The sequence below is a fragment of the Anguilla rostrata genome, chromosome 10 (genome assembly GCF_018555375.3).
Source record: "Anguilla rostrata isolate EN2019 chromosome 10, ASM1855537v3, whole genome shotgun sequence".
Lineage (NCBI taxonomy): Eukaryota > Metazoa > Chordata > Actinopteri > Anguilliformes > Anguillidae > Anguilla > Anguilla rostrata.
The window spans coordinates 44255405-44272904 of NC_057942.1; the positions used below are offsets into that span (position 1 = coordinate 44255405).

The 17500-nt window shown below is 41.8% G+C and overlaps 1 protein-coding gene across 2 annotated transcripts in view; it reads left to right on the plus strand.

Moving 5' to 3' along the window:
* LOC135233631 (ciliary neurotrophic factor receptor subunit alpha-like) overlaps window positions 1–17500 on the plus strand; it is a 200200-nt gene that overhangs the window by 175289 nt on the left and 7411 nt on the right. For both annotated transcript variants that reach the window (XM_064297384.1, XM_064297386.1), the window contains exons 6-7: window positions 1124–1287; window positions 13800–13989. In XM_064297384.1, the coding sequence (XP_064153454.1) occupies window positions 1124–1287; window positions 13800–13989 (354 nt within the window). The remainder of the gene's footprint in view (window positions 1–1123; window positions 1288–13799; window positions 13990–17500) is intronic.

Here is a 17500-nt window from a genome sequence, read left to right on the forward strand (position 1 = left end):
AGAATCCTCTCGCCATTTTGAGCTTGCTGTCGGGGCGCTGTAGTAAACAGAAGGGGGATTGTTTCACCTCACAGCGTCTGCAGATTCACAATGGCAGGCATCTGGGGACCATGGCAACCACCATTACACCAAAACATTATGTTATAAATGTGAAACCGCTTTCTTCTCTTCTTATTTAGGTGATTGCGTGCTAATTTCTATGAAAAAGGCATTCGTGTGCTGTAGTTTCACAGATGGATCAACATATTTCTAATTTCCTGTTAGCTAAATGCAAATATTCCATGTTCCAAAATGGTATGTGTGATGCTTAGTTTGTTGTTCTCTAGTTTCAGATTTTGGGTTCCTCTTGTAATTGTTATTTTTGTACCTTTCTGTACTTTGAAAGTACAGCCTCACATTGTTGTGGAGGCGTCTTCCCCTCAGCAGTGCTGATAAGATATTATATCGCTCCATTCTTTCCATCCATAGTCAAGCAGGAGGAGCGGTCCGTCGTGTGCATATTTCACACCACTTTGTGTTTGAGGGTGTCCAATCAATACACCGAATGGCTAATTCTGGCTGCACACGGCATGTTTATTTCCTTGGGTTATTTTTGTTTGCGCCGCTTGGATGACTCACCTGTCTGACTTTGACAAATCAATTTTGGAAGGTCGGGTCCATACTTGCGTATTCGTCTGTCATTTTACCATTATACCGTTTTACCGTTTTACCTGTCGATCTGCTATTACACCAGTGTGACCTTCTGTGTTCTAGCGTGCCTGTGTTCTTCTGATGTTGTGCACGCTTCTTTCAGTCCGGATTCAATTAGCATTTCTCCTTAAAATTGAGTCGCAGATCAATGTAAGTGTTTGATTCTTCTTTCATAAACGCAATCTGACAAGTCCATTTTGGGAACTGACAAACTCAGCAATCAGTGTTTGTGAAGAAAAAAAAAGTGTGTTTATTTGTAATTAAAATGTTGATTGGATCCAGGCTTTAGTCTGATTTCTCTTGCTTGCTCACTGACTGGATGACTGTATTTCAGTGTACTGAAGGTGTGAGGTGTAGTGTAGGTCTGTACTGTAGGTGTGAGGTGTTCTGAAGGTGTGAGGTACAGCCCGTCCTTACTCTCTTTTCCTTGCAGTCAAACCCGACCCGCCTGAGAAGGTGGTTGCCGCACCCGTCCCAAACAATGTCCGCCGTTTGGAAGTGACCTGGAACAGCCCGTCCACGTGGCCCGACGTGGAGAACTTCCCCCTCAAGTACTTCCTGCGCTACAGGCCCCTGATCCGGGAACAGTGGCAACATGTGAGTCCCACGCACACGCACACGCACGCACACAAACGCACACGCACACTCACACTCACACACACACACGCACAAGCCCTACGGTTTGGAGGAAGGTGTGTTTTATAGTATAGTATATATGTGTGTATGTGTGTGTGTGTGTGTGTGTGTGTGTGTGGGTGCGCATAAGTGTGTGTATGTTTGTGTGTGTGAATGTGTGCATGCCTGTGACTGTGTGTGTGTGTGTGTGTGTGGACATGTATTACTATCTTTGTGAGAACCAAATGTCCCCACAAGGATAGAAAGATGAGGAAAATTATGCAAGGCGGGGACATTTTGCTGACATTTTCCCCACAAGTTCAACACACCACAAGAGGCTGTTTTAGGGTTAGGACTTAGGGTTAGGGTTAGGGTTACAATTAGGTTAAGGTTAGGGTTAAGGTTAGGCATGTAGTGGTTGGGGTTAGGGTTAGGGTTAGAGGTTATGGAATGAATGTAGTCAATGGGAAGTCCTCACAAGTATAGCAGTAAATTGTTGGGTGTGTGTGTGTGTGTGTGTGTGTGTGCGTGTGTGTGTGTGTGTATACGCGTGTGTATGTGTGTCTCTGTGAGTATTTATGTGTGTGTGTGTGTATGTGTGTGTGTGTTGGGGGCAGGTGCTGCTGGTCTCATTAGGTGGAACAGACAGGTTCTGTTTTGCCCAGATGGTTTCATCCCATCAGCGGAAAGTCAGAAGCAAGTGTTAGAAGTGGCATGTAATTGATTTTTCTTTCCACAACAGCAGATACCCTCTCACTCCTCTAGGTCACCCAGCGTATGTACATCCCCTCCACCGGGGTGGCAGGCTTCTGCTGCTGCACAGAGACAGACTAGCAGCTCCGGAGGAATATTTTCCTCTCCTTTTATCTCTGATTGATAAGGCTAGGCCAATTAAGGGGAGTCACGCTCGGCCGAAGAGTTTAAATTATTTTACAGTAAATGGAGGGAGCGGCGGAGCGAGCTGGGCGGCCTAATGGCCTGTGCAGCCATGGCGATGCACCGCTCTGTCTGAAGGCGGAGGAGAAATAATAATCAGATGGATGCAGTGTGTGTAGCGGGGGGGGGGGGGGAGGTGGGGGGGGGGGGGGTTGAGGGGGGGTCACATGTGGCATCACTCCTGTTCGGACCGAGGCGAAGAATTCCAGCGTCAAATAAAAGAAAGGTTGTTTCTGAAAGCGGCAATTTGCACACCAAATGCGCGATGAAGGGGCCCGGGGTGGGTGCCGGGCAGCGGGGCAGGGCCACACTGTCCCCGCGCTTATGTAACTGCTGAAGAATGCGAAATCTCCCCTTCTCCCTCGCCTCCTCCCCTCCCCCCGCCTCGCTGAATGGCTAAATCCATCACAACAGCCATTTCACATGTAAAGACTAAAAATACGTCGAGATGCTAATGCGCAGCGAGAACTAAATCGCTGGAAAAGCTAGAAACCTTCAGAAAGGCCTTTCACACCGTCAATACAAAGAGAATGAGCATGGAGTCAAGGACGGCGTTCTTTCAAGCTTTACGTTTCAGGATATTCATTTATTTGGCTTTGTTGCAGGCCGTGTTCTTCTCTTCTTTTTATCCAGGCATAAACTGCTGTGCGAAAATGAATCACTTGCTGTTTATTGAAACAAAAAAATGTACAAATTGTAAATTTTTGTTCCTCCTCATGAAAGCAAACAATTGTGAAATTGCTAGCGGTCTGAAACAGAAATGCAGTGCTGAACAATCATCCTCGCCTCCGTGCTGCATTATGTTCTCTATGACTAGATATGGGTTTGTGTTCTTACACAAGCACACACTGACGATGACAGCGGGGAAAACACAAAGCAGAAAGTGTTCTGCTGTAATTTTATCAGCTGAGGTAGGTGGTCCAGCGGCTGTCTCACGTATCGAATCGGCCAAGGAGGAAAGATTCACCCCCCCCCCCCCCCCCACCGGTGTCTCATCTTCTCTTACGTTTGCCATCCGCTCCCAAAATAATCCAAAAACTTTTAAATAAATATTTCTGTATGTGGACCTGTAATTAATGGGTTTTAACTTTATGCAGTGTACCCCATTTTTGAAATAAATAAATGTATAAATGGCAACTTGAAATGAAAACTTTAATGTAATTGTATGTGATGCTGTGGCACAGCCAGGGACAATCAGCCATCGTGGTCCTCAGTAGCAGCTAATGTTAAATAGACTTTGGAATAAACAAATTGCGATATTACGAATAGAAAAGCAAATATCACCATCACAGCATCATTATCTGGGCTGTTCCGTCTTCCCTTTGCTGCTGCAGCACACAGTGAAAGGTGTTGGTTGATATAAGCTGTTGTTAAATTAAAATAATGATATGTTGCATAGTAACGTCCCCATGGGTCCATAGCAACAACATTTTTGCCGTGATTTGTAGCAAACGTCTTTCGTTTAATGCTGCTCTGTTTATAAATGTGCCGTCTGAGCTCTGAATAATGAGGGTCTTTGTGGAGTTGGATTGTTTCTTCTTTTTTACCCTATAATTATGAAAATGTAACTTGTCATATACTTTCCTGTTTTCCATTATGGCGTATGACACGTCCTTGGTAACAGTTTTTCTCGCATAGAATGAAAATATTATAAAATAAACTTTGACATGCTGTAGGCAGTATAAAGTAAAAAAAAAAAAAACTTTTTTAAGTTAGCTGATAAATTGATAAATAGTGTATTCACTGCATCTGAAACTACTAATTAGAGAACGGTGTTGCCAAATGATCTTAAGTAATATATGAATCCCACAAATGTAAAACTGTAACAGAAATTGTTGTAACGACAGTGATCAACGGCATTCTCTCCCATTATAATAACAATGAAGAGATTGTGTAAAGTTGAAAAGGACGAAACAGCACTTGCAAAACCTTCTGGTACATCATTGTGTAGTTTGTTTGTTAACTTTGTATATTTACTATGTTACCATTTTTACTGAGGGGCAAGTTGATTGCAGTCTGTAGTGGATAAAGTGCAGGACAATGGCTTTCCTTAGCTGTACAAAGCTTGGGCTGGGTAGGCATCATTTATATATTATTATTGGAAGCATATTATATATATTATTATTGGAAGCATCATTTATTTATTATAATTTAAAAAAAAATAAGGCTTACCTTTTACACATTCTGTAGTGCAATTACATGATATATTTTTTGGGAGCCAGAAGTAAAGCACCATGAACCAGTATTTAGCTGTGCTCCATCAAAGGAATCTCTCTCTCTCTCTCTCTCCCTTCCGCTCTCTCTCTCTCTCCCTTCCGCTCTCTTTCTCTCTCTCTCTCTCTCTCCCTTCTTCCATCTCTCTCTCTCTCTCCCTCCTGTATGATATCTGTACATGCACAGAAGAAAAAAAATAAATAAATACTAAAATATGGAAAGGATCCTATCTTTTTAAGTTTGGACTCTCGTCATTCAGTAGAATTTATGAATTATTTATTTATTGAGATGCTATTCAGATATCATACATATTTCATAGCGCCTCATAAAGGATTAATAGCCGAGAAAGGCAAAGCACTCAAAAGATCCATATGACAGCCCAGTTTATTTTACTAATAGGATTATGCAGCCGCGGAAGGCTGTTTGTTGACCCTGTGGACAAGCCTGCAGTTCTTCAGAGATCAAGCAGATTAATATCACCTAAAAAGAGCCGTTGTTGTCAGAGCTATGGGCATATGGGATAAATGCAATTAAATTATGCGTATGTATTTTTTTTATTTTTTAGTGGACAACTGTTTACTCACTTAATTTTGCCTTTTAGAGTCATAAGCAGATCGATGCTCAGGCTATAAATTTGTGGCAAAGTGATTATACATCCCAAATATGCTTCCAATTCACAGTGTAATTATGGGAACAAAAGCTGGCCACCCAGCCATGTTGATTGATTAGGGTGAGGTTCCACTCAATGCTCATATGCTGAAAGTCATTAATTATGCAACAAATTCATTTGGCTCCCATATTTTCCTCCCATATGTATACAAAAAAAAAAGAGGAAGCGATAGAATTAATTTCCTGCTTATCATTTCTCAACGAGGCATTGTCGAAATCCAAACAGCCCACCGAGGCCTCGCGTCTGCATCGTCCCACATCCGGTATGTTCGCATGCTCATCGCACGTGCGCACGTTATTTTTCACGCGTTCATTCGTCCGCTCTAAACGTGCGGGACCACGGCGCTCGGGAGGCCGATGAGATTCTAAGGGCAGGGAGGTCAGCGCCTCCTATCAGCCGACGCCGCTGAGAGACAGTCGATAGCATCGCACCTCCGTGCGTGTGCGCTGACACGGACACGCAGGGTGCACTTACTCAAACCGCCAGACGACAGGTCACATGGTCCTGGGTCAGGGCAGATCCCATAGGCTGAGAGAGTCGCCAGAGCCAAAGCTTCGGAGCTTCCCGTGAGTGCGCTGTCACAGAGCCCGGGGCAACAGCCCTAACAGCCAGCAACAGTCAGAAGACGGGTAAGGAAATAGTGATTTAATCGAGAAAAATGACAAGAGGTTTGATTTTAGGCAGTATTGCAAGCTGGCGGTTCACGCTGGCAGTCAGAACTCTTCCCGTTCCGCTGGGACTTTGGGGCACGATGGCCCAGGTATCACTCCACAGCCCACAGCCGTCCCATCCCAGCTTCTGTCTCAGTGCTCGCAGAGAAGATCTTTACAGTTTAATCTGATCATGTTTGAAAGTTTCAGAATTCCCCGTGCTGTACTTCGGCACTGTCCAGAGTGGGACTGTGGACTGCTGTCAATAGTAACAGCTGTACGCTTCCTTTCAGAGGTTTAACAACAAAACGAGTTTTGTTATTGATCTTGTTTTTCATCTAAGACCAGGAGATGATATACAAAAACAACAAACCATAAATTCTCAGGGTTCCTCTTGACTATGTTGTTTTTTTAAATACAATATTTATTTTTCTGGTCACTGCTACAACTGTAACTGTAAATCTCTGGTGCATTCATAGTTGTGAACCAGGATGCATCATGGGAAATCTCAGGGTGCATTTCCCATCGGGGATGATATCACATGTGTGCATCGTAATAATGAAGTTTTATAGAGGTAATCGTGCTTTTTTTGTGGATAGTGCTGTTGGATGGTAATTAAAGTTTGGGAGAATTACTTGTGGAAAAGGTTTACTCTTTCCAAGGGGTGCAGTATACTGAGCATGTTCAGACCTGCTGCAACTATTACCATCTCCCCTACCATCTATCATCTACCATAACTTGAAGGTTGCATATGCCATATCCGTACTGGGCCAAATTAGCTTCTGCTCTATATTAATGGCACTTTTTTTGGCTATACATGTGTATTTATTGTATAATATATGTATGTGTTGTATACATATATTTAGCATAGCAAAGCATAGCATTTAATTAGATTGTCAATCTGTTTTCTTTAAAAAAGAAAAAAAACTGTTTTCATTGGGTGGACTGCTAATTTCGGTGATATGACAGGAGAGCTTTTCCTAGGAGACAGACTTTCCGATAGCTGAAGATAGAGCTTTGAGAGTAAACTTCTGTTGGGTAATAGTAGCAAGTAACTGGATAATAATATAAATTTCCTGTCATGGATATTTATTTTCCTTACATATCTCCTGCAAACACAATTGCAAATTGTAAAAATAAACAAGATAAGACAAAAACAAGCAATATATTAGGCCTCCCAGCTTCTCAGTAGCTCTGCTAACCTATTCTCTGGTGTGCACATAAGTCATACGTCATAATACCTGCAGACAAACCACTGTGTGCAGAGGTGGTTTTGGTGGATTTAAAGAAAAGTGGTTTGCATCAGGTGAAAATAGTTTAGACTAGCTTTTGGCAGATAATGTTATTAAGCTCACTGCTATTAATGGCACCTATCCTCTGTCAGCACATTCATTTTAGCCCAGGAAACTGCTCACTTTGGGAGTGGAGTGACATTTTCCCCGTGTATTGGGTAATACACTCGCTTAAGAGCTTTGCTGTGCTTTGCACTGGGCTATAAATAGCGTTCCTTTTGTACTAAAATAAAATATGTCAATAGCGTGCCTGATTTCAGCTGCATGATACTGGCCAATCAGGAAAGGGCAGTGACATTGACCACAGAAAATGAGACCGCTTCACGGCTTTCGTGATATTGACTTTACAGAACACACCTGCTTAAAGACGTGGGCAGGCTGAGGTATTCATTTCCTCAAAAACGGGGCCGTCTGCCTCTCAGCGTTAGTGCGGACGGTAAATGGATGAGAGGAACGCTGTAGCGCGGGCCCTTATTCCGGTGTGTGTGGTATCAGAGCCGGCGCCCTTATTCCGGTGTGTGTGGTATCAGAGCCGGCGCCCTTATTCCGGTGTGTGTGGTATCCGAGCCGGTGCTGAGGGAGTTCCGTGTGAGCGCTCCTGTGGTTTATTAAAACGAGAAAAAAAAGAAAACAGACCTGGCCTCCTGTGATAGGGCTGCACGCTCCAGTCTGGCTGTCAGAATGCAGCGGGCCCAGTGATAAATCACACGGACGGACCTCCGCTCCAGGAAACTACCTCCTCGCACAGCCAGGTAAATGAAAAACAATAATTCGATGTTGCAAAAATAAAAAATAAATAGAATAATAAATAAATAAAGAAGTCCTTTAGCGATAGTCTTTGGCTGTCATCAATCTTGAAGTGTTCTTTTCGCAGAGAAACAGGGTTCACTGAAGCCTCGTAGCCCCTGGATCTTCCCTTTCTTTCCAAGTATGCAGAGTTGGCTCTGAAGATGATAAAATGATTGACTTTTGAATTATTGAAATTGATAGCGTGCCCCAGACATATTGAGATCATAAAATATAAATATGTTTGCGGGGGGAGGGAGGGCGGGTATTGTGATTTGAAAGAATGTGCTGTGTCAGATGATGCATTTTATTTTTACCTTCGCGTTTGCAGAAGGTCAGCAGTCTATTGTGTGTTCTGTTCAGAAGTGTCAATCTACTGTGCCGTAAAAAAAAAAATAGACATTCTCCCCCTTCCAGATTTCTTCTATTACTGCACATCTGTCACACTGAATGGTTTTAGATCTTTAGGCAAAATGTAATATCAGACAAAGACAACCTGAGTATATGCAAAACAATTTATTTTTAAATGATTAATTTATTTAATTAAAAAAGTTATCAAACATCCACATCAACCATGTGAAAAAGTAATTGCCCCCTTAGTTACTCAATTAACCAGATTTAATTGATAATTAGATTTCGTTGATTTAATACAGCCAGGCTGACTCTGCTTATCGTTGTCTTGACTGAACGCCATGATTAGTCAGTCAGTTGAGTCAGGTGTGGAGGCAGGTTTCTGCGGGGCTGAAGCTCAAACCTGCACCCACACTGGCCCTTTTCGGATAAGACACTCCTGAATTAAGGATAAGACACCCCTGAATTAAGGTGAACAGAAGAGACCCTGAAACAGTCACATTGAAAAGGTCATAAAAGTTCAGTGAGAAGAGAAGAGAGTCGCATTGCCGCATCAGAGCAGCACAGTGTTCAGGGAAGTGGGCTTATTAGAGTCGCAATGCTGCATCAGAGCAGCACAGTGTTCAGGGAAGTGGGCTTATTAGAGTCGCAATGCTGCATCAGAGCAGCACAGTGTTCAGGGAAGTGGGCTTATTAGAGTCGCATTGCTGCATCAGAGCAGCACAATGCTGCATCAGAGCAGCACAGTGTTCAGGGAAGTGGGGCTTATTAGAGTCGCATTGCTGCATCAGAGCAGCACAATGTTCAGGGAAGTGGGCTTATTAGAGTCGCATTGCTGCATCAGAGCAGCACAATGTTCAGGGAAGTGGGCTTATTAGAGTCGCATTGCTGCATCAGAGCAGCACAATGCTGCATCAGAGCAGCACAATGTTCAGGGAAGTGGGGCTTATTAAACGCCAGAGTCGCGGGTTTGATTCCCGGCTGGGGCACCGCTGTTACCCTTCAGTGAGGCTCGTCTCCAGCTGCATAAATGGATCATGTGTAATGTGGTCTGCTTACGCTGCTTGAATCCACTTCTGTTTTCATTTTAATGTATCCATGAAAAAAGGGCAATTTAAAAATGGAAGAGAAAATGATCTGATATCTGCAGTTACATTTTGATGAAAGATGGACGTTCGAATCACTCATGATTATGACTAGCAGGTGTTTTAATCACATTTTCATTAAATCACCCAATAAATTGCATGTGTGTGGCAGGATGTGTAACAGCTGCAACATTTATAATATGTGTGCATGAAGGATGTAACTCTATTTTAAGAGGTCACATATGTGTGTGATGAAAAAGTATTTCATATACTGAGGTTATTGAGACACATACTTAATACTTAGATGACAGTAAAGGAACCTGCGTGTGTCCTGTTACATACTATCTAAGCTTGTGTGATTTTATGTTATTAAAAATCCTTTGCTGTACATTTATATTTTAAACAAAATGCAAAATAAAGGACGCATGTCGGACTACCTCTATTCTTTATCCTTATAATTACATCTGAACAGTTTAAATACTGCAAAAGTAGTATTAGTGCCCTCTAGTGTTCAGAGAGGCCACGAGCGCGAAGGCTTCTACAGTAACGTTGAATTCTCCCGGTAAATGTAGCTCAGAAGCCAGATGCTGCATTTCAGGAGCAGCGAGCTGCATTCACAGAGTGGCAGCATGTGGCAACTAATTAGCAAGACACCAGACCATGACTCCTGGAAAATAATCTCCATTTTTTTTTCGGCTGGACCAGATTGTGAGACAGACGTGCCCTTCAAACTCAGCTGTGCTTCGGGGGAGTTTATTTTTGCACTGGTATGTTTTTTTAATCAGTGTATCAGGACACTTTTAATTTCATGACCTTACCTTATTTTACCTTATGTTCTGAGCCCGTATTTTTCTATAATAGTAATAATAATAATAATAATAATAATAATAATAATAATAATAATAATAATAATAATAACATGCCCTCTGGCCTGTCCAGGGTGTATTCCTGCCTTTCGCCCAATGAATGCTGGGATAGGCTGCAGTACCACTTGCAACCCTGCCCAGGACAAGCGGGTATAGATAATGGCTGGATATTATAATAATAGTACATCCCTACAGTACCACATCTCTGTGGCAGTGTAAAACACTTTAAAATGCATATGCAAGCAGGATGCTTCCTCCATTGTTGTAATATGCCCTCAGAGGGAAACACTACAGTGTAAACAGTTTAATTTAAATGTTTTTCTCCTTTTCTTCTGGGGCGTTGTGATGGTGCAGATGTGAACTAAATAACTTGTAAATAAATAAGAAAACTTTAATGTATGAACAACATCGCACAGTCATTTCCAGCCCAGGCGTAATTTAAGCACTTCTCTGGAGCCAAATGAAACCCTCATTGTACGTGCAGTTTGTCAAAGGACTTAACTGCAAATGATTATATTCAAACTGCCACAATTAGCAGTCTGCCATGTTTTAAATAGAATGTGCATTATAGTGGCGAACGGAACGATAGCAATGCATTATAGCTTTGCTCGTTATTGTATCCAGAGCTACAGACGGTGGGTCAACCTCTGGCCCAAAACAGCAGGAACGCTGCCCGGGGGGGTCGTTATGGTAGTGGGGGTCACCTGAGGGTGATTACCTATTAGCAGAAAGGTGTTGTGGCTTTTCTGTGTGCCAGTAATGCACTGAGACCATCAGGCAACACAGCAAAGGTCAGGAGCCCAATACTCGGCAGAGGAACTTAATGAGGCTTTCATTCTCTGCTGTAATAAACCCAAAATCTATCTTCTGGAAAAACTTGACAGCATATAAATGGTTCGGAAGAAAATCAAAACAAAAATAGACATTAAAAAGCTGGTACGTGTACTGGCCAGCAGTGTTACAGGCAGCACACATGAAGTGAAGGCTGTAGGAGGGGGACCGTCATAGCAGTCTTCCTCGCCCTTACCTGTAAATTCAGCACTGAGCATTCATTTTGGCTCTGTTTGCTGAAATGGTGATCTGCGACGTCTGTGGTTCTTGCTGACCCGCAGACATGGGTAAATGTCAGCAAGGGAAACGTTCCCATCTGTTTGGGCTCAAACGGGGGGGGCGGGGGGGGCAGGCCTCAGAGCAGTGATGGATGCGGGGGATGAATCATTTATCTCGAGCTTCGTTCAGTGTGCCCCCCCCCTTCGCGTGTGGCTCAGCTGCGATGCATTGAATGCGTTTCACTCAGAAGCCCCCGCGTAGCGACCGCGACTTCCTGCTTGGGGTGGGTCGTGGCCCACAATGCCCTGCTGCGACCTTTGCCCCTGTCATTGGCCCACATGTGGCTCTCAGGTGCTGCGATCTTCAGACAGAGCCTTCTCCGCAAGCGGGGGGGGGCAGACCTGTGATTTGTGACAATGAAGTGCAGGCGGGCGGTAAGGGAAGTGGGGGGGGGGGGGGGCGTCCTCCACAGTCTAGGAGCTCCATGCACGCTTTGGGTTTCTTAAAAATCTCTACAGCACAAGAGAAATGCAGTTTGGCCAATAAACTGCACTGGAACACCTGCATGCAGCCCCAGAGGCTCAGTCAGACAGGGCCCGTGTTTCAGAAGCTTTCCTGACGCTGCATCTGGCCGCCGCGGCCCGTCTCTCGTCCGTGGATTCACATGGTCACTGAGCACATTTACATAAATCAGTGTACAAACTCTGGAAAACACATTTGTTGCAGCTTTTTTTTACTGGAATGTTCAAGAGGAGAATATGCAAAAATATGTAAAGGTCAGGGGGACATCAAGAGGGCCTCTGGCAGGATTTAAGTCTCAGCCTCCCGGCAACAGCTCTGCAGCCTTTTGATCTGCTTAAAAAATGGTTTTCATGGCATTCTATCAAAGCTGAAGGGCAACCAGGGCAATTTCATTGATAAATGAACGTGTTGCCGCATGGCGTTCGGATATAATGCATTTCGTCTGGGTTCACTTCGGCTTCTCAACCTTTTGCAAACCTTAAAACGTTCAGATAGCACAATAAATCGCACGCTTCCCTCACGCCTGACGCCTCTCTCGCTGGGTGGCTGCTGTGACATCTGTGACTCCGCCCATAACAGTCATTCCCTGACGATGCGTTCCGCCCAGCTGCTGGTCAGGATCGCCAAAAACACAGGAGGTCTGAGCCTTTTACTGGCCGCCGCGAGAATAAATAAATAAAACATTGTGAGTAAAAATGCGAGCAGCTCTTTTCCCAAAAATATTCTGATTGATCTGCGTTTGAGTGTGTCATTCTGTCGTTTGTTTGTTCTCCTTATGAATGCAGGGGATGAAGTAGCCTAGCAACGTAGAATATGTCAAACAACACCGCTCAAATCGGACAGAATTTACAAACGAGGGGAGAGCAGCGGCGATATTTTACGCAGTGTGACATTTATACTGCTGTGGTGCAGAAGCCCTGAAGGGTAGGCCCTGCCGTGGGGTAGTGTAGATGTTCTGTACCGTAGCTATGCGACAGGAATACTGACAGGCCCCGTACCATGGAAGCTCAAACAACATGACATACAGTAGCAGTAATGTATTTAAGCCAATGCCTGATAATGATTATCACTGATTTATTATAATGTGATACATACTTTTTCACCCCCCCACCCCTGCCCCCCCCCCCCCCCAAAAAAAACAACAATAAAAAAAAAAAAGAAAACCACATTTGTGTGAAGGTCTTTTTAGTTTGATTACCAGCACTGTAATGATTAAGCTTCCGGCTCTGAATCAGTTCAATTTCAGATTCCCCATAAAAACGCTGATCGCTTTGAAAATAAATGAAAGTGTGTGTAATTAAGCCAGGTCACCTACAGTGTAAAAGGCTCTAAATGAGAAGAAATTCATTGCATCTGAATCAGAATCCTTGGAATTGCTAGCCTGTGGTGCTGGGGTCCCTGATTGTAGTGAAAAGGTGAAGGGGAGTGAGTTGAGATGGCATGATCTTGCAGTTTCATAATGATGTCAGAACACATTTACAGGAAACGTTTGGCTGTGGTTGATTAACACTCAGGGCTTGTAGTCAGCACACATCTTTGACCTCTTGCTGTGCGATTCCACAGCCATTTGGTAGGAAAATGCTGGGTTCGCCTCTTCATTAACAGCCTCTAACACTGTCATGTGTCATGCAGATATTTATATTTCAAATAAAAACTCCTGCCGCTCATTATATGACAACCAGTGAATCATTTTGGCAAAAGCTGACATTGTTTATAGTACATAAAATAGCCATTGAGAATCATCTGGATTTACTCTCTCTATAAACTTATTGTTATATGTGTAAAATGGGAAGCACCAAAGAATATGGATTATCAAAAATTAAATATTTCAACTGGCCTTGTAGACCATTCTACTGATAAGTATACTGTAATGTATGTAATACTTTAAAATAATTTGTTGTGTGCACTGAAGTCACAAAAAACATGACAGTCACTATTTTTCTTAAGCTTTTATTAATGCCCAATGCTTTTCACTGTTGTCTTGTGATTGGTCCCTCTGCTCTATTGATTGGCCGTTGCAGGTGGAACTCTCTTGTGATTGCTCTCTCTGCTCTCCTGATTGGCTCTTGCAGGTGGAGCTCTCAGACAGCACCTCTCACACCATCACAGATGCCATCGCAGGTAAAGAGTACATCATCCAGGTGGCAGCCAAGGACACGGAGATCGGCACGTGGAGCGATTGGAGCGTGGCCATCCATGCCACACCCTGGATGGACGAGCCCAAGCAGGTCATCTCCACCACCGAGGCAGAGGGCATTGTGGGTAAGTGTCTGAGCCTGATGTGACCCAGCATCTGAGCAGCACTGTGCACGCCTTATGACTGAACTCTCGGGTCTGTGCCTGTCTCAGGGGCAACCCAGAATGGCTCATTAACACATTAGAGCCATATTGAATTGCGTTTTATGGGGATAGCAATTCGATGAACTGCTACATCTCTAATTTCTTTCTTGATTTATGAATCTATTTCCTGTTTCGGGGAGACGTATGAATCCTGTAAGACCACAGCTCTGATGCATTTCTGGGGAGATTCAGTCTCACCATCGGTGCACTTTGTCCTTTGAGCAGAGGGTTTAGTCACATTTTTAAAAATGTATTTCATACATCATACTTTCCTTAATCTTGGGGACCTCCAAAGATGTTATTCTTGATTTTTTTTAAAAATAAGTAAGGGATGAATCACATAGTGGTTAGGCTGAATGCCTCCCTTTGTTGAATGTGAGTAGCTCAGGGGAACGTAATGACTGTTATTGGAGGTAATATGGCCGCTGTTCTGTGCCCTTTGTCCTGTACATGGTGCTGAATCTCTGAAATATATATTTGGAAATGAGTCATACCAATATAGTTCTAGTAAATTCCCACTCATAAGGAAATGTTCTCATTTTAATTGTTAGACATTGTTATCACCTCCGTTAGCCCTCCTGTAGCCTCATTAATATTAAGGTGCTATGATACGCGACTAAACTCTGTGGATGTAGAAGTTTGAACTGCCTTTCATTAGATCACGTGTGGGGAAAATGTGAAAGGGGTCTGGAAGTCAAGTCAAGTCAAGTTAGAAAAGTGAGAGAACCCTGGATAAATCACAGATCTTTTAACCACATTTGTGCATATGTACAGTTGATGAATGAGCCCCCAATTAAAAGCAGCTCATACTTTGAAAAGAAAAACAAATGTCTGCCTAATTAGCAGGCTTTGTTTGCTTTAACAGTGTTCTGGCACGTTCTTCAGTAAAACAGACTCCGGGCTCCATTATTCTACAATTACAAAATCCTAATATCTTAAGCTTTCTCAATATTTGACTTTTTTATTTGGGGAAATGTCTGACTTGAAATTAAGTATTCAGTTTAATTTGAGAAAATCTATCTTTTAAGGTCGTTTCACATAATTATCAAGGTTGTGGATCATTGCTAACTCGGACAGAAACAACACAGTGAAGCTAAATATTGTTTAAAAATAACACATGATAATCAGTTGTGTTCTCCTGTTGCTGCTGAGTCTGATATATTATTATATATATATAATATATATAATAATATATATAAACATATTATTTTGCATTTGAATTATTGTATTCATGATATTTACCTTGATTTTTCTGAAGTTGTCCAAGCTACCAATGGCTTCAATTAGGGTTAAGGGCCCAAATTAGGGTTAGGGTTAGGGAAACGATAAGTCTGAGAGTAAAGGCAAGTTGAGACTGTGTTCAGCAGCTTGAATAATGGTTAGCACACAGGTTTGTTAATGATTTTGAATGAGTTAAATATTTTCTACTGTAGCATGGGTACCTAGGCCATAAAAAAATGTGCTATATAAAAAAATTTTCAAGGAAAAATTCTTTTAAAAGACCTGAAACATATTATTTTGCATTTGTATTATTGTATTCTGATATTTACCTTGATTTTAATAATGGTTTTCTATTTCAAGCTACCAATGGCTTCAATTAGGGTTAAGGGCCCAAATTAGGGTTAGGGTTAGGAAACGGTAAGTCTGAGGGTAAAGGCAAGTTGACGGCTGTGTTCAGCAGCTTGAATAATGGTTAGCACACAGGTTTGTTAATGATTTTGAATGAGTCAAATATTTTCTACTGTAGCATGGGTACCTATGGCCATAAAAAAATGTGCTATATATAAAAATAATTTCAAGAAAAAAATGTTTTTAAAAGACCTGAAACATATTATTTTGCATTTGTATTATTGTATTCATGATATTTACCTTGAATTTTGTGAAGTTTTCCAAGCTACCAATGGCTTCAATTAGGGTTAAGGGCCCAAATTAGGGTTAGGGTTAGGGAAACGGTAAGTCTGAGGGTAAAGGCAAGTTGACGGCTGTGTTCAGCAGCTTGAATAATGGTTAGCACACAGGTTTGTTAATGATTTTGAATGAGTCAAATATTTTCTACTGTAGCATGGGTACCTATGGCCATAAAAAAATGTGCTATATATAAAAAATTTTTCAAGGAAAAAATCTTTCTAAAAGACCTGAAACATATTATTTTTCATTTGTATTATTGTATTCATGATATTTGCCTTGATTTTTCTGAAGTTTGCCAAGCTACCAATGGCTTCAATTAGGGTTAAGGGCCCAAATTAGGGTTAGGGTTAGGGAAACGGTAAGTCTGAGGGTAAAGGCAAGTTGACGGCTGTGTTCAGCAGCTTGAATAATGGTTAGCACACAGGTTTGTTAATGATTTTGAATGAGTCAAATATTTTCTACTGTAGCATGGGTACCTATGGCCATAAAAAAATGTGCTATATATAAAAAAATTTTCAAGGACAAAATGTTTTTAAAAGACCTGAAACATATTATTTTGCATTTGTATTATTGTATTCATGATATTTGCCTTGATTTAATATTTTGTTCTGAAGTTTTCCAAGCTACCATGGCTTCAATTAGGGTTACGGGCCCAAATTAGGGTTAGGGTTAGGGAAACGTAAGTCTGAGGTAAAAGGCAAGTTGACGGCTGTGTTCAGCAGCTTGAATAATGGTTAGGACACAGGTTTGTTAATGATTTTGAATGAGTCAAATATTTTCTACTATAGCATGGGTACCTATGGCCATAAAAAAAATGTGCTATATATAAAAAAAATTTTCAAGGAAAAATCTTTTTAAAAGACCTGAAACATATCATTTTTCATTTGTATTATTGTATTCATGATATTTACCTTGAATTTTCTGAAGTTTTCCAAGCTACCGATGGCTTCAATTAGGGTTAAGGGCCCAAATTAGGGTTAGGGTTAGGGAAACGGTAAGTCTGAGGGTAAAGGCAAGTTGACGGCTGTGTTCAGCAGCTTGAATAATGGTAGACACAGGTTTGTTAATGATTTTGAATTGGTCAAATAATTTCTACTGTAGCATGGGTACCTATGGCCATAAAAAAATGTGCTATATATAAAAAAATTTTCAAGGAAAAAATCTTTTTAAAAGACCTGAAACATATTATTTTGCATTTGTATGATTATATTCATGATATTTGCCTTGATTTTTCTGAAGTTTGCCAAGCTACCAATGGCTTCAATTAGGGTTAAGGGCCCAATCTAGGGTTAGGGTTAAGGAAACGGTAAGTCTGAGGGTAAAGGCAAGTTGACGGCTGTGTTCAGCAGCTTGAATAATGGTTAGCACACAGGTTTGTTAATGATTTTGAATGAGTCAAATATTTTCTACTGTAGCATGGGTACCTATGGCCATAAAAAAATGTGCTATATATAAAAAAATTTTCAAGGAAAAAATCTTTTTAAAAGACCTGAAACATATATATTTGCATTTGTTATGTATTCGT